The sequence below is a fragment of the Medicago sativa genome, chromosome 4 (assembly GCF_051527215.1).
Source record: "Medicago sativa cultivar Bolivia chromosome 4, Bolivia_mono, whole genome shotgun sequence".
NCBI lineage: Eukaryota > Viridiplantae > Streptophyta > Magnoliopsida > Fabales > Fabaceae > Medicago > Medicago sativa.
This window is the reverse complement of record NC_140752.1, coordinates 98,173,036-98,186,296: the sequence shown is the minus strand read 5'-3', so window position 1 is coordinate 98,186,296 and position 13,261 is coordinate 98,173,036. Positions and strand designations below refer to the sequence as shown.

The 13,261-nt window shown below is 34.5% G+C and overlaps 1 protein-coding gene across 1 annotated transcript; it reads right to left on the bottom strand.

Moving 5' to 3' along the window:
• Positions 1-537: 537 nt before the first annotated feature.
• On the bottom strand, positions 538-12,041 carry LOC146934444 (Insulinase (Peptidase family M16) protein). Its single transcript, XM_085706340.1, has 21 exons — positions 11,720-12,041; positions 11,320-11,566; positions 10,809-10,934; positions 10,545-10,682; positions 10,318-10,452; positions 9,952-10,209; positions 9,706-9,843; positions 9,551-9,620; positions 9,232-9,445; positions 8,425-8,530; positions 5,515-5,748; positions 3,822-3,986; positions 3,593-3,742; positions 3,427-3,518; positions 2,642-2,723; positions 2,436-2,519; positions 2,237-2,353; positions 2,043-2,153; positions 1,710-1,790; positions 868-1,062; positions 538-780 (listed from the first exon to the last, which is right to left on the bottom strand). Exons 1-21 carry the CDS (start codon positions 11,929-11,931, stop codon positions 673-675), a joined length of 3,063 nt encoding a protein of 1,020 aa, XP_085562466.1. The 5' UTR covers positions 11,932-12,041; the 3' UTR covers positions 538-672.
• Positions 12,042-13,261: the final 1,220 nt, after the last annotated feature.

Below are 13,261 nucleotides of genomic sequence, written 5' to 3'. Positions count from 1 at the left end.
AAGGTTATTATTATAGGGCATATGCTATAGTTTCGCTTTCCTCTTCTGGCTCATTATGTTTTCAGCTGTAAATAAAAAATTTCTGAAAATTTAGCTTTGATTTGGTTCCTAAAATTTTATACATACTGTTTTTACAGTTTTTTATACAAATTTTTCAAAACAAAAAACAAAGTGGAATTTAAATTTTAAATTATAACTAAAAATAAAAACAGAATGCTTTTTTGAAGGAAGAAACTTCTCATCACTATAAAATCTCTTCCCACATATCCCCTTCTTACAGATAAATAGAAGAACACCAAACAAATGGCACAGAGATCCCGCATCAAGAATCAAGAGCACTCTTATTATTCTGTGCAGGAACTGTGTCTACCAAAACTACTAATTGGTGAAAGACTAGAAAATAGCCAGACTCAAATACAATATTGTACCGCATCCATTTTCCAGTTGATTTTGTAAAGTTGCAAGTGAAGCTGCATGATGCAGTTCAGTCCAGCGCAAATCAATCTATACTAGAGATGTTTCATTTCAAGCTCTTAGTGGGGCCACATACAACTAACACCTAACTTGCCTTCTAAGTCAAAGCTGACTTGTGTTTTACATAATCTACTCTTACAATGTTGATATGTACGCTGTGTCTTTAGTGAGATAAAGAATCACACTGCTGGAAGACTTCTACTTTGTAGCACTGCCAAGTAAATGTCTGTTATTAATATGGCCACTGCGTGAATGTCTCCACAAACTAAGAGCCAAAACTGCCAGGCCAGCAATTCCAGCTAAAATCTGCAATAGGGAAAAAAATCGACAAAGTGAATATGCTTGTTATAACCCAGGCATAAATCTTTCCACAATAGGCCTAGAAGAATAGACCTTTGCTTCTCTGCCACCGTTTGTTCGAGTGGATTGGAATACTGATTTCAGGAATTTAAAAGGAGAAGACTTGGGCATAAGTATCACTGCGGTATACTGTTTTTTACAAGGATAAGGCAATATTCTTTGTAGTGCCAACTGTGCAGTTGATGGGGTAAGGGATGATCTGACTTTTGACCGCCCGTCACCTTGAATCTGAAACAGGATAATTGCAAAATAAATAACTTCTCATTTATACGAAAAGGAATAAATATGATTATATAACCTATGCTGCCATTACAATTTGTAATTGCAACACAAATAGATAATTTAATAATTTCGTTATATTAAAAGAAGTTTATGTCTGGATGCACAAATATAATTTTGTATTTCTAATGAAAAGAAAAACTGAATGTTTATTTGCAATTGCATTAGATCATAACTTGCAAAAGAATAATACATTCAACAGTCAAAGCAAAAAAGGTACTAGAATCTAAGGAAATATCTTATCATATCTTCATCACATCTTCAGAGTAATTTAAAGTTACTTAAATTATCTCTTAGAATTAATTTTCAAATTTGTGTAAACAAATAATTACTTTTATTATTTTTATTTTTGAGTAATCATTTTCCTCCCTCTAGATTCAGAAGACTAACCCTAAAACTTCAACATCAACTGAAATAGAGAGATATTCTGCATTTTCTTCATTTCAAAACTAAAGCAATGGTACTGGAATTAGAATTTGAAATCCATTCCTTTCCAACGGGGAAAACCAAAATGCAAATATTCATGCTCGCAGCAGACAGCATCTAAGTTTACTGAAACGAAAAATACAAACAAAAAGACAGTAATTGACACTAACCTCAAAAGAAGTGCCAACATCACCAGAATAGACTCTTGATTGGTAGCTATGTAAAATCCGGTCCAGCCAGTAATAATTTTCCTGAAAGAGCATGTAAAAATAAGAAAAAGAAATTTGACGTTAATGTTACTTCCATGACCCATCCCTTTCATCCACAATTCAAGATGCCATTGTAGATAAAGAGATGTGAGAAGAAGGAGCTTTTGAATTTTATCATGGTTTAAAGTTGAGATGGAGAAATGAGAAGTTGTTTTTCCGGTGTATATATCTATTACATTGATAGCGTAGAAAAGGCTATGATGCTAATGAAACAAACTTTAAGGCTAAATCAACCTGCAATCCATTCTCATGCGCTCTTTGCTCAATTTCCAGTACGGTTGAAACATCCTGTTCTGTAGGTCCTTCATCTTGAAGACGCAACATTTCATCCAAAGCAATATCAACCTGTAAATGATTTACAAGACAGTAATTTTTCACCATATAACAGCATAAAAAGTTTGCTTATATTACATATGGAGGAGACTTGCCAGCTTGGAAGATATCTCTGGATCACATGAGAAATTTATGCTTATGTCTCCACGAACAATACCGGTTCTTGAGGGTTTATTACCGCCAAGGAATACCGAAACACCTACAGAGTATATCTGGTGCATAGAGGCGAAACCTCAGAATTAATGTACCATATAAGAAGGCTGAAGGCAAATAGAGATAACACATAGTACTCACCTGCCCATGCTTGAAACGGAGAACCTGCATTATTTTTGTTTCCAGAAGCTTGCTTAAGAACCCAACAAAGTGAATCTCTTCTACCTGAAAGTCATGCCCCAAACATGACCAAACACAGATTATACGAGTTATTTGTAAGATGCAGTAAATACAAATTTTTGTATAATTCCATGGATTCAACAACTACGAAAGAAAGGAGCACAGACCATGGTCCCATTCTTCAGCTCCACAGGAAAGCATATCTGTACCAAACATTGTGCTTCCACCATGGGACTTCGGACCACTTCTCTACAATCAAAGAATATTGTTTATTTGGAAGATGCATTCACGGAATCTTTTAAAAGTGCTTCAGTATACATACACGCCTCATAATATAGAAATATGCTCGTAACATCCAGATTATCAAAAAGATGCAATAGAAAAAAGTATACAGCCTTTTCGAGATGATGTTAAAGCATGATCATTTATCACTTTTCTCCTACTTAGAACTCTAAAATTTGTATTGTTTTACTTAAGATATTCATAAATTGAATCAGTTAAATCATTTGAAAACTTCCTTCTCACCAAAATAACAGATTTCACTGAAAACCTAAATTATTTATCTCATTAAGCCCTACTCTAATGTTCTGTATAATCCTTAAAACTCAGCCAAAGTTCCACTAAACTCCTGGCTTCTGAACTACCAAAATTATTCCATATCCCAAATTCATTGTAAACCCATAAATATGTTGATATAAAATTAGAATTTAAGGGTTTTGGTTGGTGATAAAAAAATTGACGGCAAGGTTAATTTGCATAACTTGAAAAATAGATGGATTTGATTGGCTCAAAAAAACCAAACTAGAGACCAAAAGTAGAGCTAAGCCAAAAAACATAAATAGCCTATTTGAGAACCTAACAAAAATTTCACATCTTTTCCTGAAGGTACAAAACTACACAAATTATATTAACACCAACACCTTCTGTTTGTGAATGCAATGCACTGATGTACCTATGGATGGCTGTTGGAAAAGTGAAAGGCAGTCCTTTCAGATCATCACGGTTAAAATGCATAATAGGTTCAGGAGGCTTTGGTATTCCACCCTGCATGGAAAGATATCAATTGGTATAGAATTATTCAAGGTCTGCTGCCTTTTGGCAAGTGGATGTATACTCACTAGGTACTGCAATATTAAGGGAAGTGCAATAGTAGGATCAATATTCCCAACAATCACAACAGTAAAAGCTGAAGGATCTCTGAAACATTTGCTGAAGTATTCACAAGCTTCCAGAGGATCAACCTTTTGTAGGTCACATTTTTTAATCGGCTGCATAACAAATATACGTTGAAAGTCAAAAGTAGTTTATTCAGTTTATGATTAAATTGACACCAGAAAAATGTTATACCCTAAAAAAATAGGAGTTTCCATAATTAAGCTCCTTTACACGGTTTGTAAAAGCAGTATAGGGATCCCTATCTTGAGCACAGACTGCTTCTTCAGCCATTTGCATCACTATTTTGACATTTTCCTCATCTGGGGTTAAATTTGTTGTGAACAGCTGATAGACAAGCTGTAAAATAAACAATACTATCAGAATAAGAAGAAAGAGATAGCACACATTGAAAAATAGAACTGATGTCTGTGCACAAGTGTGGAAGTCATAACCACATGAATCTTTGTGAAAAATCCAACAAGATATAAAACTTGTAAAATGTGACCAATATGATACTAGACACATCAAATTTCCACGGATCTAACTTTAGAAAGCATGCATTCTTGATTAATATGTAACTAATGCAGGCCAAAAGTATAACGAACCTAGGCTGTGTTAAACAATTCAAATTACCCAATAAACTGTGTTATGCATCAGAATCATAATGGACTCAGATATGAGGTAATCAAAATATACTTCTTCGGAAAAGCTGGGAGCAAACAAATTTGAATGCTGCTCAAAAACGGAGAGGCTGAAAGCACTTGCAGAGAAAAAAATGAATATCATACAAGCATGCTAACAAACCTAAACACACACCTGCTGTTTGACTATATTAAGATGCACACACTTTCAAGTGTTTAACGATGAAAGGGAGAAAATAAAGACGATATAAGTGGTTGAATTTGGAACAATTTCAAGATGAAGCCGATGCAAGGATCGGAAGATTTTACGGCACCGAGACAAGCACCTGTATGTAACATAGTCTTGGAGAATCGTATCGCTACCAACCGAACAAAAAGCAGAAAAGCGAAAAATACAATTAAAAGTTGAGCGATTACAAAGCATCGCACTTGGGTATAGTTTAGAATTACAATATAGATTGAGTTTACATATTCAAGTTATGTTATGTCTAGAAAATACTCACAAAGAAAAAGGAGAAATATACGGCATTCAGAAAAAGATTTACTAATACATACTTGCTTTGTAATCGATCAAAACCTAAAGATAAAAAATACTTGCTTCCTACTTTAAAACACAAACATATAGTTTTATAATTTAACACCTACTGTTGACTATATTAATATGCATGCACTTTCAAGTGTTTAAGGATGAAAGGGAGAAAATACAGAAGATAGAAGCGGTTGAATTTGGAACAATTTTAAAATGAAGCCGATGCAAGGATCGGAAGATTTTAAGACACTGCTGACAAGCTCATGTATGTAACATCTTTTTGGAGAATCATAGCTATCAACAGAACAAAAAGCAGAAAAAGCAAAAAATACAATTAAAAGTTTTGCTCGATTGCAAAGCAAAGCACTAGGGTATAGCTAACAATTACAGTAACAACAAAATTACCTTATAACTTAAATATGGATGGAATTTACATATTCAAGTTATGTTATGTCTATAAAACATTCATGAAGAAAAAGGAGAAATATTATAAGGCATTCAGAAAAAGATTACTAATACATACTTGCTTTGTAATCGATCAAAACTTAAAGATGAAAAATACTTGCTTCCTACTTTAAAACATAAACAATTAGTTGTATAATTTAACAATGGTTTTTTAATGTGTTCTCTTGGTTGTGAGCAACTACACACTACTTTAAGTTGTGATCATATAATGAAAAGAGCGACATTATTTTGCTAATTAAATCAAATATACCTGCAAGCCAGTTTCCAGGTCTGAAGGTGAACAGTCACCATAAAAAGTTCTCATATATGCACCAATCTTGGTGCCGACTTCAGCTCTCTTGCCAGCAAGCATATCCATTAGGACAGATGGTCTATAACCAAACACACCAATTTCCCCAGCAATGGTCGGTCCCATTGAGCAAGAGAAATACTCGCTTTCTGGTAGTTCAGATAAGCCCCCATATGAATAACCGGTGAAGATAACCTGTTGTGACACATCTGTAGATTAGAACTGAAGATTTTCTGCCATAATTTTAACACCACAAAAATAATGGAACACCGCTCATCGGACCGCTCATCGGTATAATGTATTAGCTTATGCCCAATAATAAATGTTTGTGTATGCTATTTTCTATTTAAATTTACTACGAAACAGAAAACTTAATTTATGGCACTACAAGTGGCTTATGTGTATGTATGATTGAGTATAAAAAAGAAGCTCCAGTTTATTATACTACAATGACAGAGAAGAAGATAGATTAAGTTTATTCAATATATTTCAGTAACTTTGGTTACACAATAGATTAATTTTCTTAAAAAAATAGATTAATTTTTAGACATAAGTTATGACATGTGCACTATTTTATGTCACTTCAGCAGATATTGGAGATGGATTAATGTCAGGAGCTAAAACTGCAGAGTGCAGATGAAAAATTAACTAGGGACCTAGAGCAACAACTTTCGTTTGATTCAATGAACTCGGTCTTCTCTTCCCCTACCAAGCCCTAAACCTCTAGACCGACTCATCACCTTTGCAAACCAACAAATTGCCTCTGGGACACTTTATTGTTCGGATGCAGAGCCCTTTTCCCCGTTTCTCAAAACTGAAACCCAAGCTGATATCCAAATGCACCCAAGATGACACAACAAATACTTCTTTATCATACAAAAGTTGGGGATTGGCTAGGGCAAAAAGGGAGTTCTAGGGTTTTAAAGAAAACTTAGGGGACTGGGGGAGGAAGAACGGGAACAAAGATCAGGGGTTAGGGTATTTTAACAACGCCTCTACCAATGCAACCAAGATGCTGCCGTCACAGTGTCTCGAGAGCGTACTGTATGGTTTCTGCCATGGCTAACTCTTACTTCGCCTGCATATGCTGCTCAAAACACGTGAATTTTGTCCCGCAAAATCCACGAGTTTTTGCAGCTAATTACGCGACGTTGTAGATTGAAGCCAAGCCAAAAGGATTTGATCCTGTACGAGATATGTGATTTGCATCTTCAAGAGAGTTGAATTTGGTAGGACTTAAAGGATTGATGAGAAAATGATGTAGCTTTTGCGCTTTGATAACATGTTCAACCTGTTGACACCAAAGGAGATAGTTCTCCAAATCAAGCTTTCAGAGATGGTGGAAAAGGAGTTCTTGCTCATGGAGGAAGATGATACAAGGCTGAGCGGAGGTGGTGAGGGTGTAACCGTTGCCGGCAACGGTGAAGTCTCCGAGGAAGTCACCAAATCGACTCAAATTTCTGATACCATGATGTTCTGTTGAAATTCTGATTTGAGATCTTTCAGAGAGTATTGAACTGTTTTTGATTGAATGAATTCAGAATTCACAAATCACACTAGAGAACAATCTATTTATAGATCTGTTCATGACCAGCTATAGCCGGTTTAGGATGAGTAGGAGACTGACAATTGTCAGTCAGTTAGTTACAGTAGTGACTGATTCAGTTGCATCAGTTACAAGGGTTTCTATATGCTACACTACACTGATTCAGTTGCCGGCAACGGTGAAGTCTCCGAGGAAGTCACCAAATCGACTCAAATTTCTGATACCATGATAGAACTGTTGAAATTCTGATTTGAGATCTTTCAGAGAGTATTGAACTGTTTTTGATTGAATGAATTCAGAATTCACAAATCACACTAGAGAACAATCTATTTATAGATCTGTTTATGACCAGCTATAGCCGGTTTAGGATGAGTAGGAGACTGACAATTGTCAGTCAGTTAGTTACAGTAGTGACTGATTCAGTTGCATCAGTTACAAGGGTTTCTATATGCTACACTACACTGGGAGTTAGTTAGAGTAGTGACTGATTCAGTTGCATCAGTTACAAGGGCTTCTATATGCTACACTACACTGGGACTAGACAAGCTATCCTGTAACCTATCTTCTATTAGTTTTGGTGTTATTTGACCTTGACATGACGTCATTCACTGGATGTTCTTTTAACTCCATATGTGAGCACCTCGGTTATGCGCTTAGTTATGCACTTCTGAAGAAACTGAAGCAGAGGTGGGGAAGACGGATTTGATATTTTTTATAATGTAAGTTTTTATTTTTGAATCAAGGTGTTATCTTAATTATTAATCGTTTTATTATAAGTTTATAACTCGGTGTCACTTTTTAATCCTATGTGTCAAATGATATGTCATCCACGTAGGTACGAGCCAGAACTTAACAGTATGGACTAAAATTGCAATGAAAAACTAATCTGGGACAAAAAGCATCCAAAATAAAATAAAAAATTACGGACTAAAACAAAAAATGTTGAATTTTGTAGGTACAAAATAATATATACAGACGTACATATATATAAATTCATTATTCGAATTTGGTTAGATCAATTTTTAACTTGAAACCAAAGGCCAAGCCAATCAAATAAAAAAGTTAAAAAGTTTGTGTTTTTTTCGGTTTGGTATGTGCAATTTTGACCCAAGTTGGATTGGTTTATGAACACCCCTGGGTTTAAGTTCTAATTTGACCTGACTAAACTCTATTAGGGGTCATATCATATAATTAACAAAATCTAAGTAAGTTGTCAATTAATAACGTAATACTAAACTGCAACCAGATTGATAAAGAAATTGGTCAATGTTTGGGTAAGAAAATATGTATGATTAATGATAAGCAATGCCTAGAAGAATCAAAACCTGATCATCAAGGAAGTCTGTACGCTTATAGCAGATCCGCATCCCATTTGACAGAATAAGTTCAGTAGCTCCAATGTTTGAGTATTCCAATTCCTTCACAACATGCCTTATTTAGGAAAAATGAGATTAGAATGTTAATACCTAAACATAGGTTTTACTGGAAGAAAATTATCTAATTAGGACACTTAACCCATAGTTTAATAACTGATATATGAAACCATTCATTACATATAAAATCCAAGCTGCTTAAACATATAAATGCTGGCATCCTACTGCTGAGAACAATCAAAACTTCAATGAAACACAGCCTAATGGCAAAGTAAATGAAAATAGCTAAAAGCATAAACAATTGGTTCCTATAGGGAAAGCCAAGTAAGGAAATTTCCTTTATTTTCACTACATGAATTCAACTCTAAATAAGAGTTACAGAAGAACCACTAAAGTTTTATGCTTATCACTATTAAAATGACCTCATGGGTCATGATAATCACTAAAGCTGTGAATGTTAGCTCATAGGAAAAACAGGACGAAAATCTCAGGTTGAATAAACGACTGATTATATGAATCACCAACAATGATTACATGAATATAAGCATGTGGGAATTACACTATGGATGATTTTATATGAGGTGCGCTAGAAATCAGAGAGCAAATAACTATGTAAGCAAATGAAAGTGTGATATACAAGATAGAGAAAGGTGTTCCCCTTTGAACTCGCCCCATATCAGAATCAGAGAGTAAAGAACTGTGTAGGCAAATGAAAGTGTAATGTACAAGATAGAGAAAGGTGCTCCCCTTTGAACTCACCCCATATTTGGTTTTGAAGTCACAATTTCTTCAGGAATATGGTCATCGTCCCACGAAGAAATTTTACCCTCTTCCTCAAGAAGATTGACTTTCTTAACAACATTTTTTAGATCATCAAACACGGCAAATGTTCGGGGCTCCATGGTCTTTATGACACAGCTACAAGACGTCCGTAATTTCTCAGAATATTTAGAGACCTCTAATGCTGATATATCTGAGGGGTATAAATATATATAAATAACTAAAGTTATATCTAAATACATCCAGAAATTTGATATCAGAACTAAGACATAAAAAAGCACATGATATATCAACTCACGTGGTAGAAGAGTCTTTTGGAGTTGAGCTTCATACACAATCCCAACAACAGGTTCATTATGGAGAAAATGCTGCATGAACAAAACAATATTATAACCAAAATAATGCACAGTTTGTTATTATCCATTTTAATGTAAACAAAGAAATATAATATACTTGTAGATATTCATCTCTCAAGCTCGTGGACTGAACTTGATCTCGCTCCAAATAGGCAGATTCAATCTCTGACATCAGCAGCGCACGGACTATAGATACTTCACGGTCTGAAAAGCCATGAAGCCGCACCCTAGCAACCTAAAATATAACTGTCTTAAATCTTGAAAGAAAAAAGGAGAAAAGGAAAGTGAAAGATAAAAAAAGAGAAGAAAAAAATGAGGCTTCTCAGATCAATGGTAAAAGCACCTCTGTTAACATTGATTCCAGGGCTTCAAGAGTTCCTTTTCCTCTACATGATGAAGTTATAATATTGGTCTTTACTGGACGGACTAGAACATCAGCAGAAGCTGAACATGAGAAATAGGGTGGATCCTTCCTACGGGATATTTTAAAAAATCTCTGGTTTAATGCATAGAGGAACATGGACTCTGCAAGTAAATCTCTGTAGTCTTTTACTGTTTTAAGCTCATTCGTTGGCATCTTATAACTAATCATAACTGCAGACTGTTATTGGGCAAACCCAAAGTAATATGTTAGTTTCCAAGCAAGACAACATTACTAGTGAAAACCCCCGGAAAATTGCCAAAAGTTAATGATTCGTTACTTACTTACCCCAGCAGCTTCAGATTCAACAAAACAAGAAAACCGTGGGTCATCATGTGATGGAACCTGGAATGTTGGAATAGGTGGAGGATCAGGTGCTGGAATTTTCTGGCCAAAATGAACCTTTATCAACTCAACTACACTCTGAAATTGTACAAGGGAGAAAAAAGTTAGTAGAAACAACTAACCAAACAACACAACCATAGCATAAAAAGAAGATAAGTAACAAAAAGAACCTGTGTGTCAGAAAAATCTCCAACTGCTATGACAGCCATATTGCATAAATGGTACCATTTCTTGTAAAAATGCCTCACGGTCTCAGGAGAAACGGTCCGAATCACTTTCTCGAGTCCAATTGGTAACCTTTCAGCATACTGCAACCAATTAAACACTTTATGCATCAACCCATATAATTCCCAAAAATCACCTCTTCGTAACCTCCAATACAAAACCATCTTATCTTAACATGACTAATAGCAGAAAGAATTGGTTTAAGGTACCTTTGAACCTTCCATCAACAGAGTCCAATGAGCATCCTGCAGCCTCCCCGTGGCATTTCTGCTTCCCCTGTACTCTTCCATGACAGCTCCTCTTTCTTTCTCCAAGTCATCTTTCGATACTCGAATCTGCACATAACAATCTCATCACAACAAATAAAAACTACAAATAAATAAAGCATTCAACAAATAAAAACTAGAAATAAATAAAGCATTCAAAAATCCAAAAAGAACATAACATAATTTGGCGAAGTTGTTGTTAGGTCTCGTTTAGATAATCAACTCAGTTAAGAATTTATGCATAAGTTATTTCTACAACAAAATATAAAGTTAAACTATATTCATATAGGCTGTAAACTGTTTTCAAAAGCTATCACAGAAAGCTTTTAAAAATAAGCTTAAACCAACTTATAGATATGTCATAACCGGTATTCATAAGCTCTTTGAAACAATCTCATAAGTGCTTGTGTGAGTAAATAAGCTTAACTAAGTTAATCCGAATAGACTCCAATACCTCCGAACTGAATTCTGCTAAAACCGAAATCGCCTGAGACAACAATTCCGGCTTGTCAACGGGAACCAACAGCTCATAAACAGTATCATCAGAAGACGTAACTGCATTCTGACAAGCACCAAATTCAGCTCCGATACTTTCAAGAAACTTAACAATATCATGATTATTATATTTCTTTGTAGCACTAAAAGCAAGATGCTCAACAATGTGAGCAACTCCACGTTCATCTTCTTCTTCAAGAACTGATCTGCAATTCATCGCACAGCAATCAATAATTTCGATTGAGGAATTGAAAGAGATAAACAATTGAAAGAAAATTACATAATTGATACGTCTCCAAAATCAGAAGTGTCGGTGGCTCGGAGAAGATAAGTGAGGAGTTATGTTGAGAAATACTAACCCGACTCTGACGGCGAGTGCAAGAGCGGCTCTCATGCGTGGTTTGGAATTGCAGCGAACGTAGTAGCGAAGGCCGTTATCGAGAGTGCCGAAGTCGACGCCGACGGGTTGGTCAGAGAGGAGTTGGTTCATGTCGGTGGAAACAAGTTTCAATGATCGGAAGCCTTGTTTCCTTGAGATCGGAGTTGCTGCTTCTGATGGAAGTAATTCCATTCTTCTTCACTCTCACTCTCACCAGAGTCCAACACTTCCCACTCTGTGTCTCAGATTTTTTTTTTTTTTTTTTCTTTTATTTCTCGTGTATTCCTTTTGAAAACCACTTTGTATGTAGAGGTTTTTTTTGTTGGTATAACTACGAACCACTTTGTGTAGTGTTGACTTGTTTTAAGTGGATTTTGTATTGTTTTGTACTCTACGTACGTGTGTATGTATGTATATACGTAGTTGAAAAGACCTAAGAGTAAACGCTCCAATAGATGTACTTTCTCCGGTCCTTTTTATAAGAAGAAAAACCAAAAATCATGACAATAGGCATGCTTGAACATGAAGTAATTATGACAAACTATTAGGGTCTGTTTGGTAAACCACAAAAAAGAGCTTTTAGCTCTTAGCTTATAACTTATAAGCTCATTTGACAAAAAAAGCTCTGTTTGGTAACATTTTTTGACCATGAGCTTATAGCTTATTTCACGAGCTTATAAGCTATTTTTCAGAAGCTATTCTAAGTAGCGTTTGAGCTTATAGCTTATAGCTTCTCATTTTTTGTCTCATTTTTACCCTTATCAATTTAACAAAATCCATATTTACCCTTTGTAATAAATAACTACGTTGAAGAAAAACATGACACTTTTAATCTCAGATTTCACTTTAACTAAATATATATGCTCACGCTTTTATTATTTTTACAAAATATATGTTCATGTTTACAAAAATAAAAACTACATTTTTCCTTAAAAAAAATATATGTTACGTTTACCTAAATAAATCATATTACGTTATGTTTAATTTTGTTTTTAAGTCTAAAAACAAAATTTTGTTTGATTTTGGGTCAATATGATTAATTTTGTTTTAGAGGGTAACAATTATTTTTTTTTAAAGGTTTTGTTTGATTTTTTTATAAAGTCTAAAAACTGAAATAAAATCAATTTTAAATAAAACATTAGCCAATTTATGAATTTAAAAATAACATATGAAAGACATATTAGATTAATATGTTTAAACTATGAAATTTTAAATATTTTAAATATCAATTGATACAAATTTTATAATGGAGTAAAAATACCCTTTTATGTCATTTTACGTTTATAAGCTAATTGAACCGTTAATTTTACCAAACATTTCAACTAGCTTATCAGTCATTAGTCATCAGCTATCAGCTAGCTTATCAGCTATCCGCTATTTTTACCAAACAGAGCCTAAGAGGTTTTTAATCAAATAAAATAAGCTTAATTCCTAAAATAATATATTTCTTTGAAAAACGATGTATTAAATAATGAAATCAAATAAAACGGAGTTAGATGGAAGATCTATGTATTTAATATTT